Here is an 18,542-nt window from a genome sequence, read left to right on the forward strand (position 1 = left end):
TCCTAGTGAAAAAAGTTTTCCTCATCTCAATCTGAAATGGCAATCTTCTTATCTTGAAACTATGCCTTCTAATTCTAGTCTCTCCATCCAGGGGGAACAGCCTCTGAGCATCTACTTGTCAAGGCCTCTCAGAATCTTACATGTTTCAATGAGATCACCACTCATTCTTCTAAACTTGAGAGAGTTTAGGCCCATTCTACTAAATCTCTCCTCATGGGACAAACCTCTCACCGCAGGAATCAATCTTGTGAACCTTTGTTTTTTTAATCATTCATGAGATCTGGGCATCGGTGGCTAGGCCAGCGTTTATTGCTCATCCCTAATTGCTCTTGAGAAGATGGTGATGAGCTACTTTCTTGAACCGCTGCAGTCCATGTGGTGTAGGTACATCCACAGTGCTGTTAGGCAGGGAGTTCCCAGGATTTTGACCCTCAAAAACAAGTATATCCTTCTATAGTTGTGGAAACCAAAACTGCGCACAGTATTCCAGGTGTAGTCTTAACGAAGTCCTGTTAAATTGTAGCAGGATTTCAATACTCTAGTACTTCAACTGCCTTGCAATAAAAGACAACATACCATTTGTCTACCTCAATGCCTTCTGTACCAAGATGTCAATTTTGTGTTTCTTCTGCAAGGATTCGGAAATGCCCCTGAATACCAACATTTTCTTGAATAGCAGTGCTACATTTGCTAGCTTCCAATCCACAGGTACAATATTCCAGAACCTAGGGAATTTTGGAAGATCACAATCAGTGCATCCACTATCTCTACAGCTAGCATTCATGGAACCCTGGGGTGTGGGCCATCAGGGTTAGGGGATTTGACGACTTTCAGTCCATTAAATTCTTCAGTAAATTTTCTTTACTAATACTAATTAGTTTAAGTTCCTTACTCTCATTAAACCCATGTTTTCCCACTATTTTTGAGTGTTATACTGTATCTTCTACTGTGAAGACATACATTTCTGCCATTTCCTTATTTCCCAATATAATCTCTCCTGTCTCAGCCTCTGAGGAATCCAGATTTACTTTCGCTACTCTCTTGCTTTTTACATATTTGTAGAAGCTCTCACAAGTTGTTTTTATGTTTTTGGCTAGGTAACTCTCATATTCTAATTTCTCCCTCTTTATCACCTTTTGGCCATCCTTTGCTCATATCTAAAACTCTCCCAATCTTCAGGTTTCCTGCTGTCCTTGACAATATTACTAATCTCTTTGTTTTAATCTAATACTATCTTTAACCTCTTCAGTTAGCCACAGATGGATCCCTTTTCCAGTGTAGTCTTTATTTCTCAATGGACTGGAGATTCCTTGGGAATTATGAAATATTTCTTCAAATGTTTGCCATTATTCATCTACTGCCAAACTTTTAAATTTAATTTCCCAATCTAGCTTAGCCGATCAAATATATGCAAATGGTTTTATTTAAGCTCAATACTCTAGTTTCAAACTTATGTATGTCACTCACAAACTCAATGTGAAATTCTTTCATATCATGATGAAACTCTCCCTGAAGATTCCTGCTGCGAGATTACTAATTAACCCTGTCTCATTACACAAAACAAGATTGAAAATAGCCTCTTCTCTGGTCGGTTTCACAACATATTATTCTAGGAAGCTGTCTCAAATGCATTCCATGAATTCACCCTCCAAGCTACTTTTGCTAATTTGATTTGCCCAATCGATATGATGATTAAAGTGCCTCACGGAATGGTCACCTGGGCAGAAAGTGGCAAACGGAATTCAACCCAGAGAAGTGTGAGGTGATGCATTTGAGAAGGCCAAATAAGGCAAAGGATTACATAGTAAACGGGAGGATACTGAGAGGTGTAGAGGAAGTGAGACAACTTGGAGTGAATGTCCACAAATCCTAAAGGTAGCAGAACAGGTTGATAAGGTGGTTAAGAAGGCATATAGAATCCTTTCATTTATTACCCGAGGCATAGAATATAAGAGCAGGGAGGTTATGCTGGAACTATATAAAACATTAGTTAGGCCACAACTTGGGTACTGTGTGCAGTTCTGGTCACCTCATTACAGAGAGGATGTAATTGCATCAGCGAGGGTATAGAGGAGATTTATGAAGATAGTGCCAAGGCTGGAAAATTGCAGCTATGACGAAAGATTCGATAGGCTGGGGTTGTTTTTCTTGGAACAGAGGAGGCTGAGGGGAAATTTGATTGAGATGTACAAAATTGTGAGGGGCCTAGAGTCGTTGGCAAGGCCAGCATTTCTTGTCCCTTCTTGAACCATTGCAGAGGGTTTTATACAATTGAATTGCTTGATAGGCCATTTCAGAGTGCAGTTAAGAATCAGTCATATAGCGTAGGACATGGGCCACAGGCCACACATATGCCGGCAAGTTTCTTTTCCTAAACACACCTCAAATTTAAAAACAGGAACATCAGAATATAGCACAGCTTTCTTAGAGAGACACTTACTAGATGACAGTTAGTTGGCTTGCCATTCATGTCAGTGGAAGGTGGAGTCAATAGTTGCCAATCACGGCCCTTGTTGTAGGTGATGTAGGTCTTCACTTTACTATTCACTTTTTTATTAGCCAAGAAAACCCCTTTAACTCCCTGCACCTTTAAGGCAAAAAAGGAAACAGGAGAAGGAAGAAGAAAAAAACTATTGAGTAACCACGGCATAAACAAATTTATACGGTTTCCCAAATTGGGGCTATGTTTGAATCATTGCTTTAAAATTTCCTCAAAGCCAAAATGTCAGGTTGATTAATATACAGTCAAGATAATCAAAGCAGTTTTCCGATTCTAACTCTTATTCTAACAAAACTGCTAGTACCTAAAACAAAACCAGATATGTCATTAAGAAATTGGATTGAGTATATCGAGTTGTGAAAATGTATTAAGAACTGATGGATGAAAGACATGCACATATCAGGCACTATTGCTGTGTAATTTATCCCTATTGGTAATAGACCCTTGAGTAACAGATTACATTGCTAATTGCAATATACAGCGTCATTCATCCAATCAGGAAAGCACAAGCTAAAAATAACGCTAACATTGGTTTCTTTGGTTATTTCTTTTAATAATTAACCTTTTAATAATTTTTCAGGGCATCATTTATGCGTAAATATATGTTTTATAGTTATAAGTATTTTATTCAAATATACATATATGCAAACATATATACATTACACAAACCAACAATATAATTACTCTTTTTAAATGAGAGTAATAAGTTCTGATCCTGGATCTTTATCTTTCACTTCTGAAATGATTTCTCCCTGCTTTAATCCTTCTGCACCACAAATCATTCTTTGACGAGATGCGTCAGGTAAAACGCTCAGGACCCAGCTCCAATGTTTCTCCCATGTACAGGTGTGAAAACTGTTCTGAGTTGCTTCACTCTCACTTTTCCTTCCCCCACCCACAGTCAAGAGAGCCTTAGGGGAGAATTAAGACCCACCCAGCGTGAAACGCTGCTCCCAAGGACAGTGGGAGGGAGTGGGAGCGGCAGGGCTGCAATGGCCACTGGGTCCAATGGCGAGGTGGTGGCCTGCTTAAAGAGCACTCAGGCAGCCTTGAAAAGGCTGTCAACCATGGCCGGCAAGAGGGATCCCCAGAGTGCTGCTGGTGAGCAGGCCAGGCAGGAGGGCAGTTCAGCGGGGCACTGTGCCCCTCGCTTCTTGGACGAGTGCCTTGCTGCCCTCCTCGGGGAGGTGGCAGCATGGCGTGAGGTCCTCATTCCAAGGGACGGGAGGACGAGCCCCCCCCCCAAACCCGGACATGGCCAAACATGCCTGGGAGGAGGTGGCAGAAATTGAGAGTTCGCACGACGTGGTGCGGCGCACCTGGATTCAGTGCTGCAAGCGCTTCAATGTCCTTTTGCGCGCGGGAAAAGTGAGTACCGTGGAGGCATGAGTCATGTAACACAGCAGTTACGATCCCCCCCCCCCCAACCATGCTCCGACGCCACCCCCCACCCCCAACACTCCGGCCCCCAACCCACCTCCACACACCGGCCCCCCCCTCCCCAACTCAAGGGGGTCACCCATCCATCTGCTGCCTTTGGCGTTCCACGTACTTGTGCATCCTTGCTTTGGAAGGTTATACTGTGTGGGTGGCAAATGTGATGGAGGCAGCATGTGGGTAAGGGTGGGGGGGTCAGCCCTGGCTGCTTGTTGAGTGTGTGTGGCTACTTCAGGATCACAATTCACTGGACCCCTGCAAAATTTCACTCAGGTGGGGTTGGCAGGGATGCAATGGCAATCCAGATACGGGGTGGACTAATCAATGCTCCTCTCTCCTTTTCAGGAGAAAACTACACACAACGTAGAGCAGATGTGGACTAGTGGAGGCCAGGCACGGTTGGAGATTATAACCAGATACGAGCAGGAGGCAATAGAGCCGGAGAAGCGCCATGCACCCATGTCCACCGTTGGCAATGAGGCTGGGGTGCCAGGGTAAGAGTGCTGTGCAATGAGGTCACCATATCTGTCCTTGCAACCACTCCACTGTTGACCTGCAAGCCCTCACACAGCATTGACCTCAGCTGGTCAGTGTCAGTGTGGGAAATGGATTGGGCACCAAGTATCCCAGCTAGGTGCCCATCCATCAGTGGTGAGCAGGGAGGTCTGAAGCGATCTCACATCGGCACAAAGGCTGCCTGTCGTCTCTGCGGGCTCCTCTCAGGGTGCACCAGATGAGGGTAGCAGCTCCTCTGCCCCTCTGCCAGTGACCGTGGGATCCGATGCGGCTGCGGTGACTGGGGAGATGCCAGCCATGGGACTGGCTGCTCCCTCCCAGGTGGGGCCATCAAAGGCTCCACGGGCCAGCGGATGCCCGCCAAGGTTATCAAAGCCAACAGGACAGCAGAATGAGAAGGCTGTCTTGAATGCCAGTGCCAGCAAAGGAGGAGCACTTAGATGTAGCACCTGAAACACAAACTTAAGGCATCTTAGGCACACCATGGGCTTCTCACTGGTGGTTTTATGTTGCCCCGCAATTAGTTGATTATAATTTGGTGTGCAGCTCAACACCTTTGAATTAAGTCTCTTTTCTGTTTTATTTGTTACATTCATTAAATGCTTAATTTGTGAGCATGGTTCAAGGTGATCCCTTACTTCTGCAAGTGGATGGGAACCCATGATGTTATGAGTGACTTGTTTGTCATTGAGCTTTATTGACAAGGCACATAGTTAATGTTCCTAACCAGGGAGATGTTGCTCTCAGGTATTGAGTGTGGAGACTGCAGCCCTGGCGTGTGTGGGAGGTTCATCTGTGGTGGGCTAGCTGAAGGTTCATTGCATTAAAGCCTCCTGAGTGTCCCTGGCTCGCTGGAGGTTGCCCAGGTCGGCGTCTATCCCCTCAGTGTTCTCCTGAGTGTGCTGGTCATCGGACTCACTACTGGACTCATCATGTGCAGCCAGAGCATCTGCATCTACATCTTCTTCCTCCACTGCGACCCCCTTTCCAGCGCCAGATTGTGCAGAACACAGCATGCAACCACTATCAGTGACACACGATCTGGGGGGTATTGCAGTGCACCCCCTGAACAGTCCAGGCATCAGGAGTGCATCTTGGGAAGACAGGTGGTTCTCTCTACCACAGCCCTTGTGGAGCCGTGGCTCCTATTGTACCGCTGCTCAGCCTCTGTTCTTGGATGGCGGAGAGGCATCATGAGCCACCTTTTGAGGGGATAGCCCTTGTCCCCCACCAGCCAACCATCCAGCTGGGCCAGAGCACTGAAGAGCCTCAGCACCTGGGAGTGTCTCAGGATGTAAGCATTATGGGAGCTGCCTGGATACTCTGCACAGACCTGCAGAACCTGCATCCTATGATCACACACTATCTGCATGTGCAAGGAGTGAAATCCCTTCCTGTTGACAAAGGCACCCAGTTCACCCACTGGCGCATTGATGGCCACACGTGTGCAATCCATTGCACCCTGGACGCAGGGGAACCCACAACCAGCACTGCAAAGCCTCTGGCTCGCTCTGTCTGGTTGGCCTCATCCAGGCGGTGGTGAATGAAAGTCAATGCACGCCTGAACAGAGCGTCTCTCACCTGCTTGATATAAGCATGCAGCTGACTGGGAGACACTGCAAGGATCACCGGCCGACCCCTGGAAAGAGCCAGAGGCACAGAAGTTGAAGGCAACTGTGACCCAACGCCACTGGCCTGGGGTGTCCACCCACAGTTAGCGCAGATCTCAGGGCCTATCGTCTGACAGATGAAGGTCACTGTCTCCCTTGAGAGACGGAGCCTCCTTCAGCACTGCACCTCAGACATATTGAGGTAGCTGCTTCGCCGCCTGTAAACTCTGGCAGCAGGATAGTGGCATCTTCTGCTGCCGCTTCCGCCTTGCATTTCCTGTTGGTCTGGCGCCCCTTGTGCCTGCGCCTGTCCTCCCAAAGGTGGCTCCCCTGGAGGCTGAACATGGACCCCTGGCCTCCTCCCACTTCTGGCCCTCCCTTCCTCCTCAGAGGAGGTGCCTCCAGTGGAGAGCACAACTCCCATTCCCAGGGTAAGGGAAGGCTTCCTGAAACCAGCAAGACCCCAAGGATGATGTTTATTCCACAGTCCTGACCTGAAGCCTGTTTTTGCTGTACAAGCAGCTGTGAAAAGATTTGAAGTTGTCCTGTTCACAAGTATCAGTAAGTTCAAACATTAAAACTTGTTGAAAGGACATCTATGACTAAGCAAGAACCAAACAAGGAAAATAAGATAAAATGGTTGCATTCCCTCAGGAAGGATACAAATAGATTAATATCATCTTCTGTAAGAAGCAAGAATGGATTTTCATGAAGGCTGAATAGACCTTTGTGGATTTCATTTTTAAATTAAAATTACATAAGACATGAGTGTGGTAGATGAGATTGGTGAATTAAAGGCACAGATTGCCATCTGGAAATGTGATGTTGTGGCAAAAACAGAGACGTGGCTCAAATTTGGTTGGAGCTAAGGAACAAAAAAGCTGCAATTATATTGCTCGGTGTAGTCTATAAGTGACTAACTAGTGGGAAAGATGCAGAAAAACAAATTTGCAAGGAAATTACAGAGAGGTGTAAGAATTACAGAGTAGTTGTAATGGGGGACTTTAATCATCCAAATATAGACTGGAATAGTAGTAGTGAAAAGCATGGAGAGGGGCAAGACTTCCTAGAGCGTGTTCAGGAAAATTTTCTACAGTTATATGTTTCCAGTCCAACAAGAAAGGAAGCGCTGCTAGACCTGGTTCTTGGGAACGAGGTGGGCCTGTGGATCGAGTGTCAGTGGGGAAACATTTAGAGGAGAGTATCTTTGCAATGTAAGGTTTAGGTTGGCTATGGAGAAAGGGCAAGGAACAATCCAGAGTAAGAATAATTAACTGAGGGAAAGCCAATTTCAAAGAAGTAAAAATGGATCTGGGCAGATAAATTAGAATCAAAGGTTGGTGGGTAAAATAATAACTGAACAATGAGTTTCCTTTAAAGAAAAGATAGGTCAGACACAGTCAAGTTTTACTCCCAAGAAGGGGAAAGGTGGGGCAAACAATTCCAGAGCTCCCTGGATGATGAAAGAGATTATGAAGAAAAGTGTGCTTTTGACAGTCATCAGGCAGCTAATACAGCCAAGAACTAGGCTAAACACACTAGGTTCTGAGGGGAAGTAAAAAAAAAGAGAAGCAAAAAAAAAGAGAAGTAAAGGGAGAATGAAAAGAGACAGGCTGCTAACACAAGAGGAATCCCAAGGTCTCTGGTAGGCAAATAAATAGTAAAAGTGTGGGAAAAGGAGGAGTAGGGCTGATTAGAGACCAAAAAGGAGATTTATGCATCAGGGTAGGGGACATTACATGAATATTTTGCATCTGTCTTAATCAAGGAAGATCTGGCTGTCCAGGTCATAGTGAGAGGATGGAATTCAGACACTTGAAGGGTTTAAAATTGATAATGAAGGAGAGCCTGCACTGCCTTAAGCTGATAAGGCACCAGGACCAAATGAGTTGCATCCAAGGATACTGAGGGAAGTGAGAGTGGAAATTGTGGAGGTACTGGCTATAACTTTCTAGTCTTCCTTGAACTCAGTGTTAGTGCCAAGGCATTGCAAATGTTCAAAAAGATAAGCTCAGCAACTACATGCCAGTCAATTTAAGCTTAAAGATGGGGAAGCTTCTAGTATTGATAATTTGGGACAAAACTAATAGTTGCTTGGCCAAATGCAGGATACTTAAGGAAACCAGCATGGATTTGTTAAGGGCAATGGTGTTTAACTAATTTGGAGTTTTTTTGATGAGGTTTGATGAGATAGACGAGAGTAATGCTGTTCATATTGTGTACATTTTGACTTGCAAAAGGCATTTAATAAATTACCGCACAACAAGTTCGTGAGCAATGCTATAACTCATGGAACAAAAGGGACAGTAGTGACAGGGATATGATATTCGCTGAATGACAGAAAACAGAGTAGTGGAAACTGGATCTTTTTTCGGAATGGAATGTGGTTTGTAGTGGAGTTCCCCAGGTGTCAGTGATACTACCCTTGCTCTTCTTGAACTATTAAATGACCTAGACCTTGGTTATACAAGGCACAATTATAAAATGTTCTGATGATATGAAACTTGGAAGCATTGTAAACTGTGAGGAGGAAAGTGTAGAACTTCAAACAGACATAGACAGGTTGTTGGAATCAGTGGGGTGGGGGGGGATCAAGTGGCAGATGAAATTTAATGCAGCAAAGTGTGAAGTAATGCATTTTAGCAGGAACCATGCGCAGAGACAATAATAAAGTAAAGGGTACAATTCTAAAGGTGGTGCAGGAGCAGAGAGACCTGGGTTTATATGTGTTTAAGTCACTGAAGGTGCAGGACAGGTTAAGAGAGCGGTTAATAAAGCATACAGTATTCAAGATTTTATTAACAGGAGTATAGAGTGCAAAAGCAAGGAGCTTATGTTAAACTTGTACAAAACACTGGTTTGGCCTCAACTGGAGTATTGTGTCCAGTCCTGGGTGTGACACTTAGGAATGATGTGAAGGCATTAGAGAGTGTGCAGGAAATATTCATAAAAATGTTTCCAGGTATGGGGAATTTCAGTTAAGATAGACTGGAGAGGTTGGGACTGTTTACCTTGGAGAAGAGAAAATTGAGAGGAGATTTGATTGATGTATTCAAATTATTAGCGGTCTGGACGACAAAATAGGGAAAAACGGTTCCCAATGGTGGAAGGACCAAGAACAAAGGGGCACAGATTTAAAGCAATTGACAAAATAAGCAATTGAAACATGAGGAAAATCTTTTTCATGCAGCGAGGGTTAGGATCTGGAATGCATTGCCTGAGATTGTGATGGAGTCAGGTTCAATCAATACAGTTAAGAGGGAATTAGATCATTATCTGAAAATGAAGAACGTGTAGAGCTACAGGGAGAAGGCCATGGAGTGGCACCATGCAAATTGCTCCTTTGGAAGGCCAGCACAGACATGACAGGTTGAATGGCCTCCTTATGTGCTGTAAGAGAATTAACTGATCAGCATCTTTAAATTTAAATCTTCTGACTGGATTGGATACTTAGCTGACAAGACTATCAAGTAATTAATTTTGGATTCAGTGTTTACAAGCTGGGCCTCACATTTAAATAACCAACAATTCTGGTTTAAACATAGTTTCTTTTGCATTTTTCAGATAGTATTTGTAATTGTTTGGTTAGGGGGATAGACAAAATTCACAAAATAACAAATTAGTGGTAATCTGGTGTTCTGGCATTGTGACATTGTACAGTCCAGAGTGATTTTTATTTTTGTTTCTTTTCTGATTTTCTCCCATTTTCCTCCTTCCTTTACTGAATAAGATGGAGTGAATTTCCACAGAGGGGATTAACCCTCTGGTGCCAAACCCAGATTGGGGGATTCTTCACTTGTGAATTTAGCCTCTTGGGTGCTGACAAGCTATCAAACTGTGGATGGTACCACAGCTGATAATGATACTGCCTGACACACACACACAGACACAAACAGACACAGACACACATATACACACACACGGCAGGGGATTCTCACTGGAATGGAGAAGGGACTTTTGACCACCTCTGCCCTAACCCTGGGTCTGGGGGTTTATTGGATATGCATTATTGAGGTACCAACCGGACTCCCACTAGCAGCGGCTGTGAAGATGCAGCAGTGCTGAAAGAAGCAGTGCCAGAAAAGGTGCTATTTAAGAAGGCTGAAGAGTCCTGAAGATCAACAGTAGAGCGAGTAAAGTCTGCACGGAAATACGAATGGGATGGGGGAAATGGGCTATATGTAGGGAGGAGGCATCTACGGGGTTCTTTGCCTCCATTCTCTGAATTCAAGTCACTATAGATCTACTGTCCCTTTCCATATGGCAGTCCACTCTCCTACTGATATTTACATGCAGTGGGTGAGCAAGGGCTGACCAGTAGCATCTCCTTTGGGGCGGAGACGGTGTGTGTGTGTGTAGTGATTGTAAGTGAAACCTTTCATACCGTTTTAGGGATCACGCGATTCTACTGATGAGTCAACCCTAAGCGCAGGTTATATTAGGGGTGCAGCTTTCTAGTCGTGGCTTTGGTTCAAGCATGTAGCTTCATTAGGAGCTCTGTAAATAAAGTTAACAGTTTCTAACAAGAAATCTGTCCAGAACCAAGTTTATTACAGTGTGAGAGGAAATGGGGGTCAGTGTGGTGAGCAAGAATAGGCCTCTTTGCATCGAGCCTACCAACTTTCTGATGGCGTGGAAAATCTAGCCCGCTTATTTTCCAGCATGTGCTTCTTGATTGCAATCACGTCAGAAATCACAATGATTTTTCTAATCTTAAACACAGGATACAGAGGCCAACTGTGCTTGGCCATGTATTATCTTGTCTGAGATCAGGAAACAACACAGTTGGGTGATTGGAACTGGGCTTTCCTGATCTGTACGGCTTAATACAGAAATGGGGAAATATTTTTGTAACAGACCTGGCAATGTATTTGATATGAAACTACCTACCTTGTATAAATCACCACAGTGTTTTCCTACTAGTTGACATGCCTGCAGAAGGGTTTTGTCTTTGTACTTTCTCTCCCACAGAAAACAATTACCTTGTTTAGTATTCCAAACAGATATGTGATTCACATGTTAATTTAGCACGATGTAACATCCCTTTGGAATATTAAACAATTCCAATTCATGCCCATATTCCAAGTTGGCTGTGACTCATCTCAGTCCTACTTTTATATTGTAGCTGTTATCATTTGGGCTTCTGTAGATGACTGTCTATGAGCGGGATCCCTGCATCCATTGAATCCTACATCCATAGTAGGTTTCTACCACATTAAGGGAGCAGGATTTAGTAGCATAGAATCTTTGGAGCCAGCTCATTAAAGCTGGTTGCCCAAGTAGAAATAGTGACAATATTAGGATGTCCATTCACCAATAGAACCTGAATGCTGCCAGCCTAAAAGCACAGGTTCTGCCTCCCCAACCTCCCACAATCCCTTAATGGTTTGTAAACCCAGCCCAATAGATTAGCTTCCCCACCACCTCCCCAACCTCCACCACTTCCATGGCCCCAACACCTCAATACTTGCCTCAGCTGCTTTATGGGGATTAGCAGAAGGAATGCACTTTAAAAGAAGAAAATGAAGAGTCAAATAGAAAAAAATAACTACACAAGCTCAAACCTGTGTAGTGCTGAAAAACGCACACTGCTGACAATTACCTACTTCTTTTGTTATAGCTTTAGACACAAAATCAATCAGGACTTATGCTTCTGATCACCATTCAGTACCGTCTGCTTGAAGGTATGTTCATTCAAATAAATTAATTAAATTAATTGAGGATCTGACTCAGCTGTGATTCTCCCCATGTTCAAATAATCTGCCAGCTCTATCTACGTTTACTGACCACTTGGTTGAATCACGGATTAGCTGCTGGTTTTGATGTTAAACTGATTTAATACCAACAACTTTCAAAGAAAATATATACATCTAATCATCAAAAAAATTAATTTCCTTGAAGTGACAATGACATCATCACTTCCAATGTACTGTTCATGGTTTTTGGTGATGCATTGCATTGGTTTTTCCAGCTGTGAAAATTTAATCCCTGTCACATCAAATTACTTAAACAATAGATCACTCCTTAGGTCTTCACAGTTCTTTCCTGACAACTTTCTGATGGTTCCACTGTGTCATGCAGTTTACACAGATTAAGAAAACCCCAGGTTCAATCCTAGTCTATGTTGAATTAATTGATTGTTGCAAATGGGCCCAGCACCCTGGGTAAGTGAAGGGAAAATTAACCATTCTGATCCCTGAAACAGCAGCTATGCATATTTGGGCACTAGGTACAGATAAAAGTGAAGTTTAATGGCTCTTAGAGTCAAATAGCCTGCCAATATTTACTGTTTAGGTTCTGAAGAAGGACTATCTCAGCAAAAAGTCAATATCTTCAGGAGAGGAGTGTAGAAATCTGAGGGCAAAAAATCTGATGAAAGAAAAAGAATATTTCCTGAAGCATTTACTCGGATTATTAACAGTCAATATCCAGCAATATGAATGACCATCAAATTGTCATGTGGCCCTTCACTGGTGACAGACAGAATAACCACACATATCACCTATCAGAAACACTACAAGAAACAGTTCTCAAGCCTCTGCAGATTCCTTTAATCAACTGCACAAAACTTTGTCATTTTAGTCAGGTCCCTGGGTTTATTTTTTACCGTCAATTTTGGCATAGATTTCTTTCCTCAGTAGAACTATTTACTGGTATTTGCATTCATTTACATAAATACCATTCTGTCTTTTTTGTTATCTTTTCTGTGCCATAAGAACACAAGGATGTTTTCAGCCTTTAATTTTCTGTCAGTTCCAGGGCTGCTTAGTATTATTTATTTTTAGTTCATGCACTCAGGGATAAAAATGCTTAAACATCAGAATTAGTTTAATTATTGGATGAACGCAAAACTACTGAATAAGCAGATAAAACACAATCATAGCTTGCAAGAAGATATTAATTCTGTTTCCCAATTTTCTCATTTTCTTTTTCTATTTAATTTGTATTCATTAAATTTAATTTTATTCTTTGTAACTGCACTATGCTATTCTACCTCGCTTAAGTTTTCAACCTTTCACTTACTGATTTTCATCTTGGCACATTTCCCACTATTAGCTTTGGCAGAGAGACCGAGTTTTTTTTTTAAAGGGTTTTCATTAGTGCCATTGATACATGTTCATAAAAGGGATGAGTTGTGTTTACAAAGAAATAATTAACAATTTATTCTCACACAAGCGTAGAATCAGTTACATGATCATAAGTCCTGAATTTCTTTGGACTTTCTGCTGCTGTGTTGCCTAATTTCACTGGAAGTCTGGTTTATACGCACAAGTAGGACTTCAGTTGCACTTTGTTTCATTCTTTCATGGGATGTGGGCATCGCAGGCCAGGCCAGCATTTATTGCCCATTCCTAATTGAGCTTGAGTAGGTGGTGGTGAGCCGCCTTCTTGAACTGCTGCAGTCCATGTGGTGTGGGTACACCCACAGTGCTGTTAGGAAGGGAGTTCCAGGATTTTAACCCAGTGACAGTGAAGGAACAGCAACATAATTTCAAGTCAGGAGTCCGTGTGGCTTGGAGGGGTACTTCCAAGTGGTGGTGTTCCCATGCATCTGCTGCCCTTGTCCTTCTAGGTGTCCTTCGAGGTCACGGGTTTGGCAGGTCCTGCCGAAGGAGCATTGGTGAGTTGCTACAGTGCACCTAATAGATTATACACACTGCTGCCACTGTGCAGCGGTGGTGGCGGGATAGAAAGTTTAATGTGATGGATGGGGCACCAATCAAGCAGGCTGCTTTGTCCTGGGTGTTATCGGGCTGCTTGAGTGTTGGAGCTGCACTCATCCAGGCAATTGATGAGTATTCTATCACACTCCTGACTTGTGCCTTATAGATGGTGGACAAGCTTTGCAGAGTCAGGAGGTGTGTTACTCTCCACAGAATTCATAGCCTCTGATCTGCTCTTAAATGGCTGCTCCAATTCATTTTCGGGTCAATGGTAACCTCCAGGTTGTTGATAGTGGAGGATTCAGCAATGGTATTGCCATTGGATGTCAAGGGAGATGGCTGGGTTCTCTCTTGTTGGAGATAGCCATTGCCTGGCACTAGTATGGCACAAATGTAACTTGCCTGGTGCTGCTCCTGGCATGCCTTCCTGCACTCTTCATTGAACCATGGGTCGATCCCCCAACTCAATGGTAATAGTAGAGTAGGGGTATGCTGGGCCATGAGGTTACAGATTGTGGTTGAATACAAATCTGCTGCTGCTGATGGCCCACAGTGCCTCATGAATGCCCAGTTTTGAGTTTCTAGATCTGTTCTAAAACAACCCCATTCAGCATGCTGGCAGTGCCATACAACATGATGGAGGTTATCCTCAATGTGAAGATGAGACTTTGTCTCCACATGGACTGCACGATGATCACTCCTACAAAAATTGTAATGGACAGGTACAACTGCGACAGGTAGAAAGGTGGGGATGAGGTCAAGTAGGTTTTCTCTCTTGTTGATTCCCTCACCATCTGCTGCAGACCCAGTCTAGCAGCTATGCCCTTTAGGATTCGGCCAGTTCGGTTATTATTCATGCTACCAAGCCACTCTTAGTGACAGACATTGAAGTCTCTCACCTAGAGTACACTCTGTGCCCCTGCCACCCTTAGCACTTCTTCCAAGTGGTGTTCAACATGGAGGAGTACTGATTCATCAGTTTTAATAGGGGTGGTAACCAGCAGGAGGTTTCCTTGCCCATGTTTCCATGTTTGACCTGGTGCTATGAGACTTCATAATGTCCGGAGTCAATGTTGAGGACACCCAGTTGTTGCTAAGGAGGACTTTGCAGGGTTAATAGGCTGGGTGTGCCATTGTTGTTTCTGGTGCCTAAGTTGATGCTGAGAGATGCGTCTGGGTTCATTCCTTCTTTTTAGATTTCGTAGATGTTTGAAACAACTGTGTGGTTTAAGAGTCAACCATATTGCTGTGCGTGTGGAATCACATGTAGGCCAGACCAGGTAAAGATGCCAGATTTCGTTCCCTAAAGGGCATTAGTGAACCAGATGGGCTTTGACAACAATCGACAAAGCTTTTAATTCCAACTTATTAATAGAATTTAAATTCCACCAGCTGCTATGGTGAGATTTGAACCCATGTGCCCAGAGCATTAACCTGGGCCTCTGGATTACTCATCCAGCGACGTTACAACTACACCATCACCACTTACAGTGAGAGCAATGGCAGAAAGTTCAAGGAAATTCAGGTTGAAGATTACAACCAAAGGCGAGATTTTACCTTTTTAATTATCTATGTGATGCAAATATTATGATAGAGATTCTTTGTTTGATTGGACTCCAAACTTAAAGGTGATCCCACCACTTTGACCTTATTCAGGGAACTCCCCTATGCAGAGCACTAATTCGTCATATACCTCCCAGTGTACCCTCCATCCTCTGTAATTAATCTGTAAAGCACACAGTACAACCATCATATAGAAATAATAAAATGATGGAACAATGGTTTCTTTCTAGCTCTTTCCATGCAACACACTGTGATTTCTGCACACTGATCAATGGCAATGGAAGGATCTTATGGTTGACCAGGCTGCCTGCGCCTCTAAATTGAGAACGTATCGTTTACTCATATTCACTTCAGAGATTCAAATGACAACATAAATTGTTATACCTTACACCCATTATCCGAATCAAAAGATTAAATTCAAACTTTAAGATGACTCCAGGGTAGGTACAGCAAAGGCTGTGAAGTTTATGGAGTAGTTTCACTCCAATTTGTGCAAGCAGCATTTGTCACTGTTTTTGAAGATAGCCAGTGCTCTCTAGGTCATTAACATAGGAAGATATTGGATTCCAGCATGCCACTGAATATGCACAGTATCCTTCAATCTGTGTTATTGCATCCCTCCATGTCTGAAGTACTGAAGAAGGATTTACCTCATGAATATCTATCACAACATTTTCTTCTGGCTGTTGGGTACTTCTGACATCCTCTAGAGCGAGAGTGAAGTATACACCCTTCAGGTCCGACAGGTAGAGGTTGTAGGTGTCCGTCTGATGCCACTCCTTGACAGCCACAAATACTTGATTCTCATCCGTACTGATGATTTGCATGTCCTAGAAGATAAACAACTATGACTTTGGGCCACATACATTAAAAAATATTACACACGTCTATCAATAACAAAGCACGAGCAGCTTTCTAACCAAATCACTTGAAAAAAATAGATTTTATTCAATCATCTGAGACTGTTATCAGTAACAAACAGAAAAGTGAATATCTTTGAATGATCTGTCTGGCTTAGTGTCTCTCAGGGCTTGGCTGTGCACAGTTGACTCAGTAGCACAGCTCTCAATGAGCCAAAATGTTGTGGGTTCAAGCCTGACCTGCGCAGAAGTTTATATTTTAATCCATTTTGTAGGAATGCTAATCTTCAGATGGGAATTTAAATGCCATTCTTGTCTCCCGATCCTTAATAGTGTAACAATGAAAGTAGGCAAAATATTCTTTCCAGTACTTTCCCAATGAATGTCCCTCAATAATATGCTTCTTCTCCCTGAAAAGAGCTCAATACTAAGAGCGTAATCTCTTGGGCCACGGTTGAATATTTTGCATTAAAAAGAGAGGTGCTCACTTCCCAAATGTTAATACAAGATGCTTTCACTATGTCTAAAACGTAGTTCCAAAACAGTAATATTTTGCAATTTGTGCAGTGATACAAATATTGTTTGCATTGATATAACATACTCCCAATTTCAGCACAGGATGCAATGCAATTTTACTTACAGAAGTCATGTTTGGAAGCTTTCACTTTACCAGTGTGGGGAGAGGTAGAAAGAACATGGGGCAGAATTTTTAGGTTGATAGGCAGGTGCGCACTTGACCCGATCGGACATGAAATCGTGTGAGATGACATCAGGTGAGTGTCCTGACGCCATCCCGCGCTCATGCGATATTTCGGTCAGCAGGCACGCGAAAAAGTCAGAAGTGCGCCCGCTGACAATTAAGAGACCAATTAAGATAATTAATGGTACAATTGTCTCAGATTTTTCGTGGTCTGTCCAACCTTACGGTTGGCGGACAGGCAAATCAACCAGGCGGACTTTGCATTTTTCATGAAATCTCATCCAAGGGATGAGATTTCCATTATTAAATGAAAGAAGAAGAAAAATCTATGGACAGCATTTTTATCATGTATATGTTCAGGTGACTGGTTGTGATGCTTGCACATTTTTTCCTGATTTTAAAAACATTATTTAATGCTTTTCATGTCTTCAGCTCCCAGAGGTAGCTTTCTGCCTTCAGGGAAGTTTCTGTCAGCACTTGCCTGAGCCTGCGCTGACATCAGCCCCCCCCGTTAATTGGCCAACCAGTAGGAAATTGTGGTCGGAGGTCGATAGCGGTCAGCGGACCATTCCCTGGACAATCCCGGACCCAACAATCACGCCTGTCCACCATCCTAAAAATTCTGCCCATGATCAGGATAGCAGTAGATTGGACCTTTATATGTTGACTTCTCCTTAAGGACTAATGTTAACAGAGTCTAAAACCTCAAAATTGAATTTAAAATGAAAAAAAAGCCTCTAGAAACTCTGTCCATGCAACAAATTACAACTCAGATTTGATACGCATTGATTTTTAATCTTGCTCAATTTTCTGGTCTTGGCAGTAACAGAATATCGTTTTTAATCAGAAAAACTATCATAGTTAAAATTAACCCAGTTCTTTCAATTTAAAGCTGGTTATTGCATCAATGAAATCATTTTTATTGATTTATGTTGTTGCTAACAGTGCATTTTGATAGTTGTCACCCCATAAATTCACAATGGTTGAACAATAGCTCTGGTACTACACATTTCGGGCTGGATTTTCATGGAGTCAGGGAGACTGCGTGGGGGGGTGAAAATCGCAGCCAGGGCCCGATTCCGGGATTCCCGACCCTTAACAGTGCCATTTAAGGGTGTGGGTTGGTTCAGGTCATGAGCCCACACCCTGCATTCCTGACCTGGCTGGCTCCAATGGAGGGATAGGCATGTCCTAGTCCTCTGTAATTTTCATGAAGTCAGGCCAGCTTTTAAAGGATTGGCAGCTCACGGCACCGCAGAGGTATCATGAACCATAATCTTGATGAGGGAATATTTTAAAAGGTAATATCAAAAGCTGTTAACCATGCCCCCATGCCAAATCCTGCCCTGAACCCACCCACCCACCCATATCCCCCTTTGTCAAGTTATGCCCACCACCCACCCTACCATGCCAAGCTATGGTATGTCCATTTACCCACTGCATCGAGCGAATGAACCCCATAATGACAATAGGATGTATAAAAACTTTTATAAAGAAAAAAAGTCATTCATAACTTTCAACTTTCTTAACAAAAACTCCTTTCGCTATAGGCCAATAAAAGACTCAATCATCCAGACCCTTTAAGGTACCAATAGCTGAAACTGGAAGCGCTTGAAACCGCTTCATCTTGTGCAAATAAACATTGTGCAATTGACAGAATAGATCAGAGAGAAAGAATTGCCAGTCTTCCCT

General features: G+C 43.1%; 1 protein-coding gene across 2 annotated transcripts in view; it reads right to left on the reverse strand.

Annotated features, from left to right (window-relative positions):
- The window catches only part of sorcs2 (sortilin-related VPS10 domain containing receptor 2), a 698,208-nt gene that overhangs the window by 145,532 nt on the left and 534,134 nt on the right, over positions 1 to 18,542 (reverse strand). For both annotated transcript variants that reach the window (XM_041197348.1, XM_041197339.1), the window contains exons 9-10: positions 15,941 to 16,120; positions 2,441 to 2,587 (exon numbers count right to left, since the gene is read on the reverse strand). In XM_041197348.1, the coding sequence (XP_041053282.1) occupies positions 2,441 to 2,587; positions 15,941 to 16,120 (327 nt within the window). The remainder of the gene's footprint in view (positions 1 to 2,440; positions 2,588 to 15,940; positions 16,121 to 18,542) is intronic.

The sequence above is a fragment of the Carcharodon carcharias genome, chromosome 1 (genome assembly GCF_017639515.1).
Source record: "Carcharodon carcharias isolate sCarCar2 chromosome 1, sCarCar2.pri, whole genome shotgun sequence".
NCBI lineage: Eukaryota > Metazoa > Chordata > Chondrichthyes > Lamniformes > Lamnidae > Carcharodon > Carcharodon carcharias.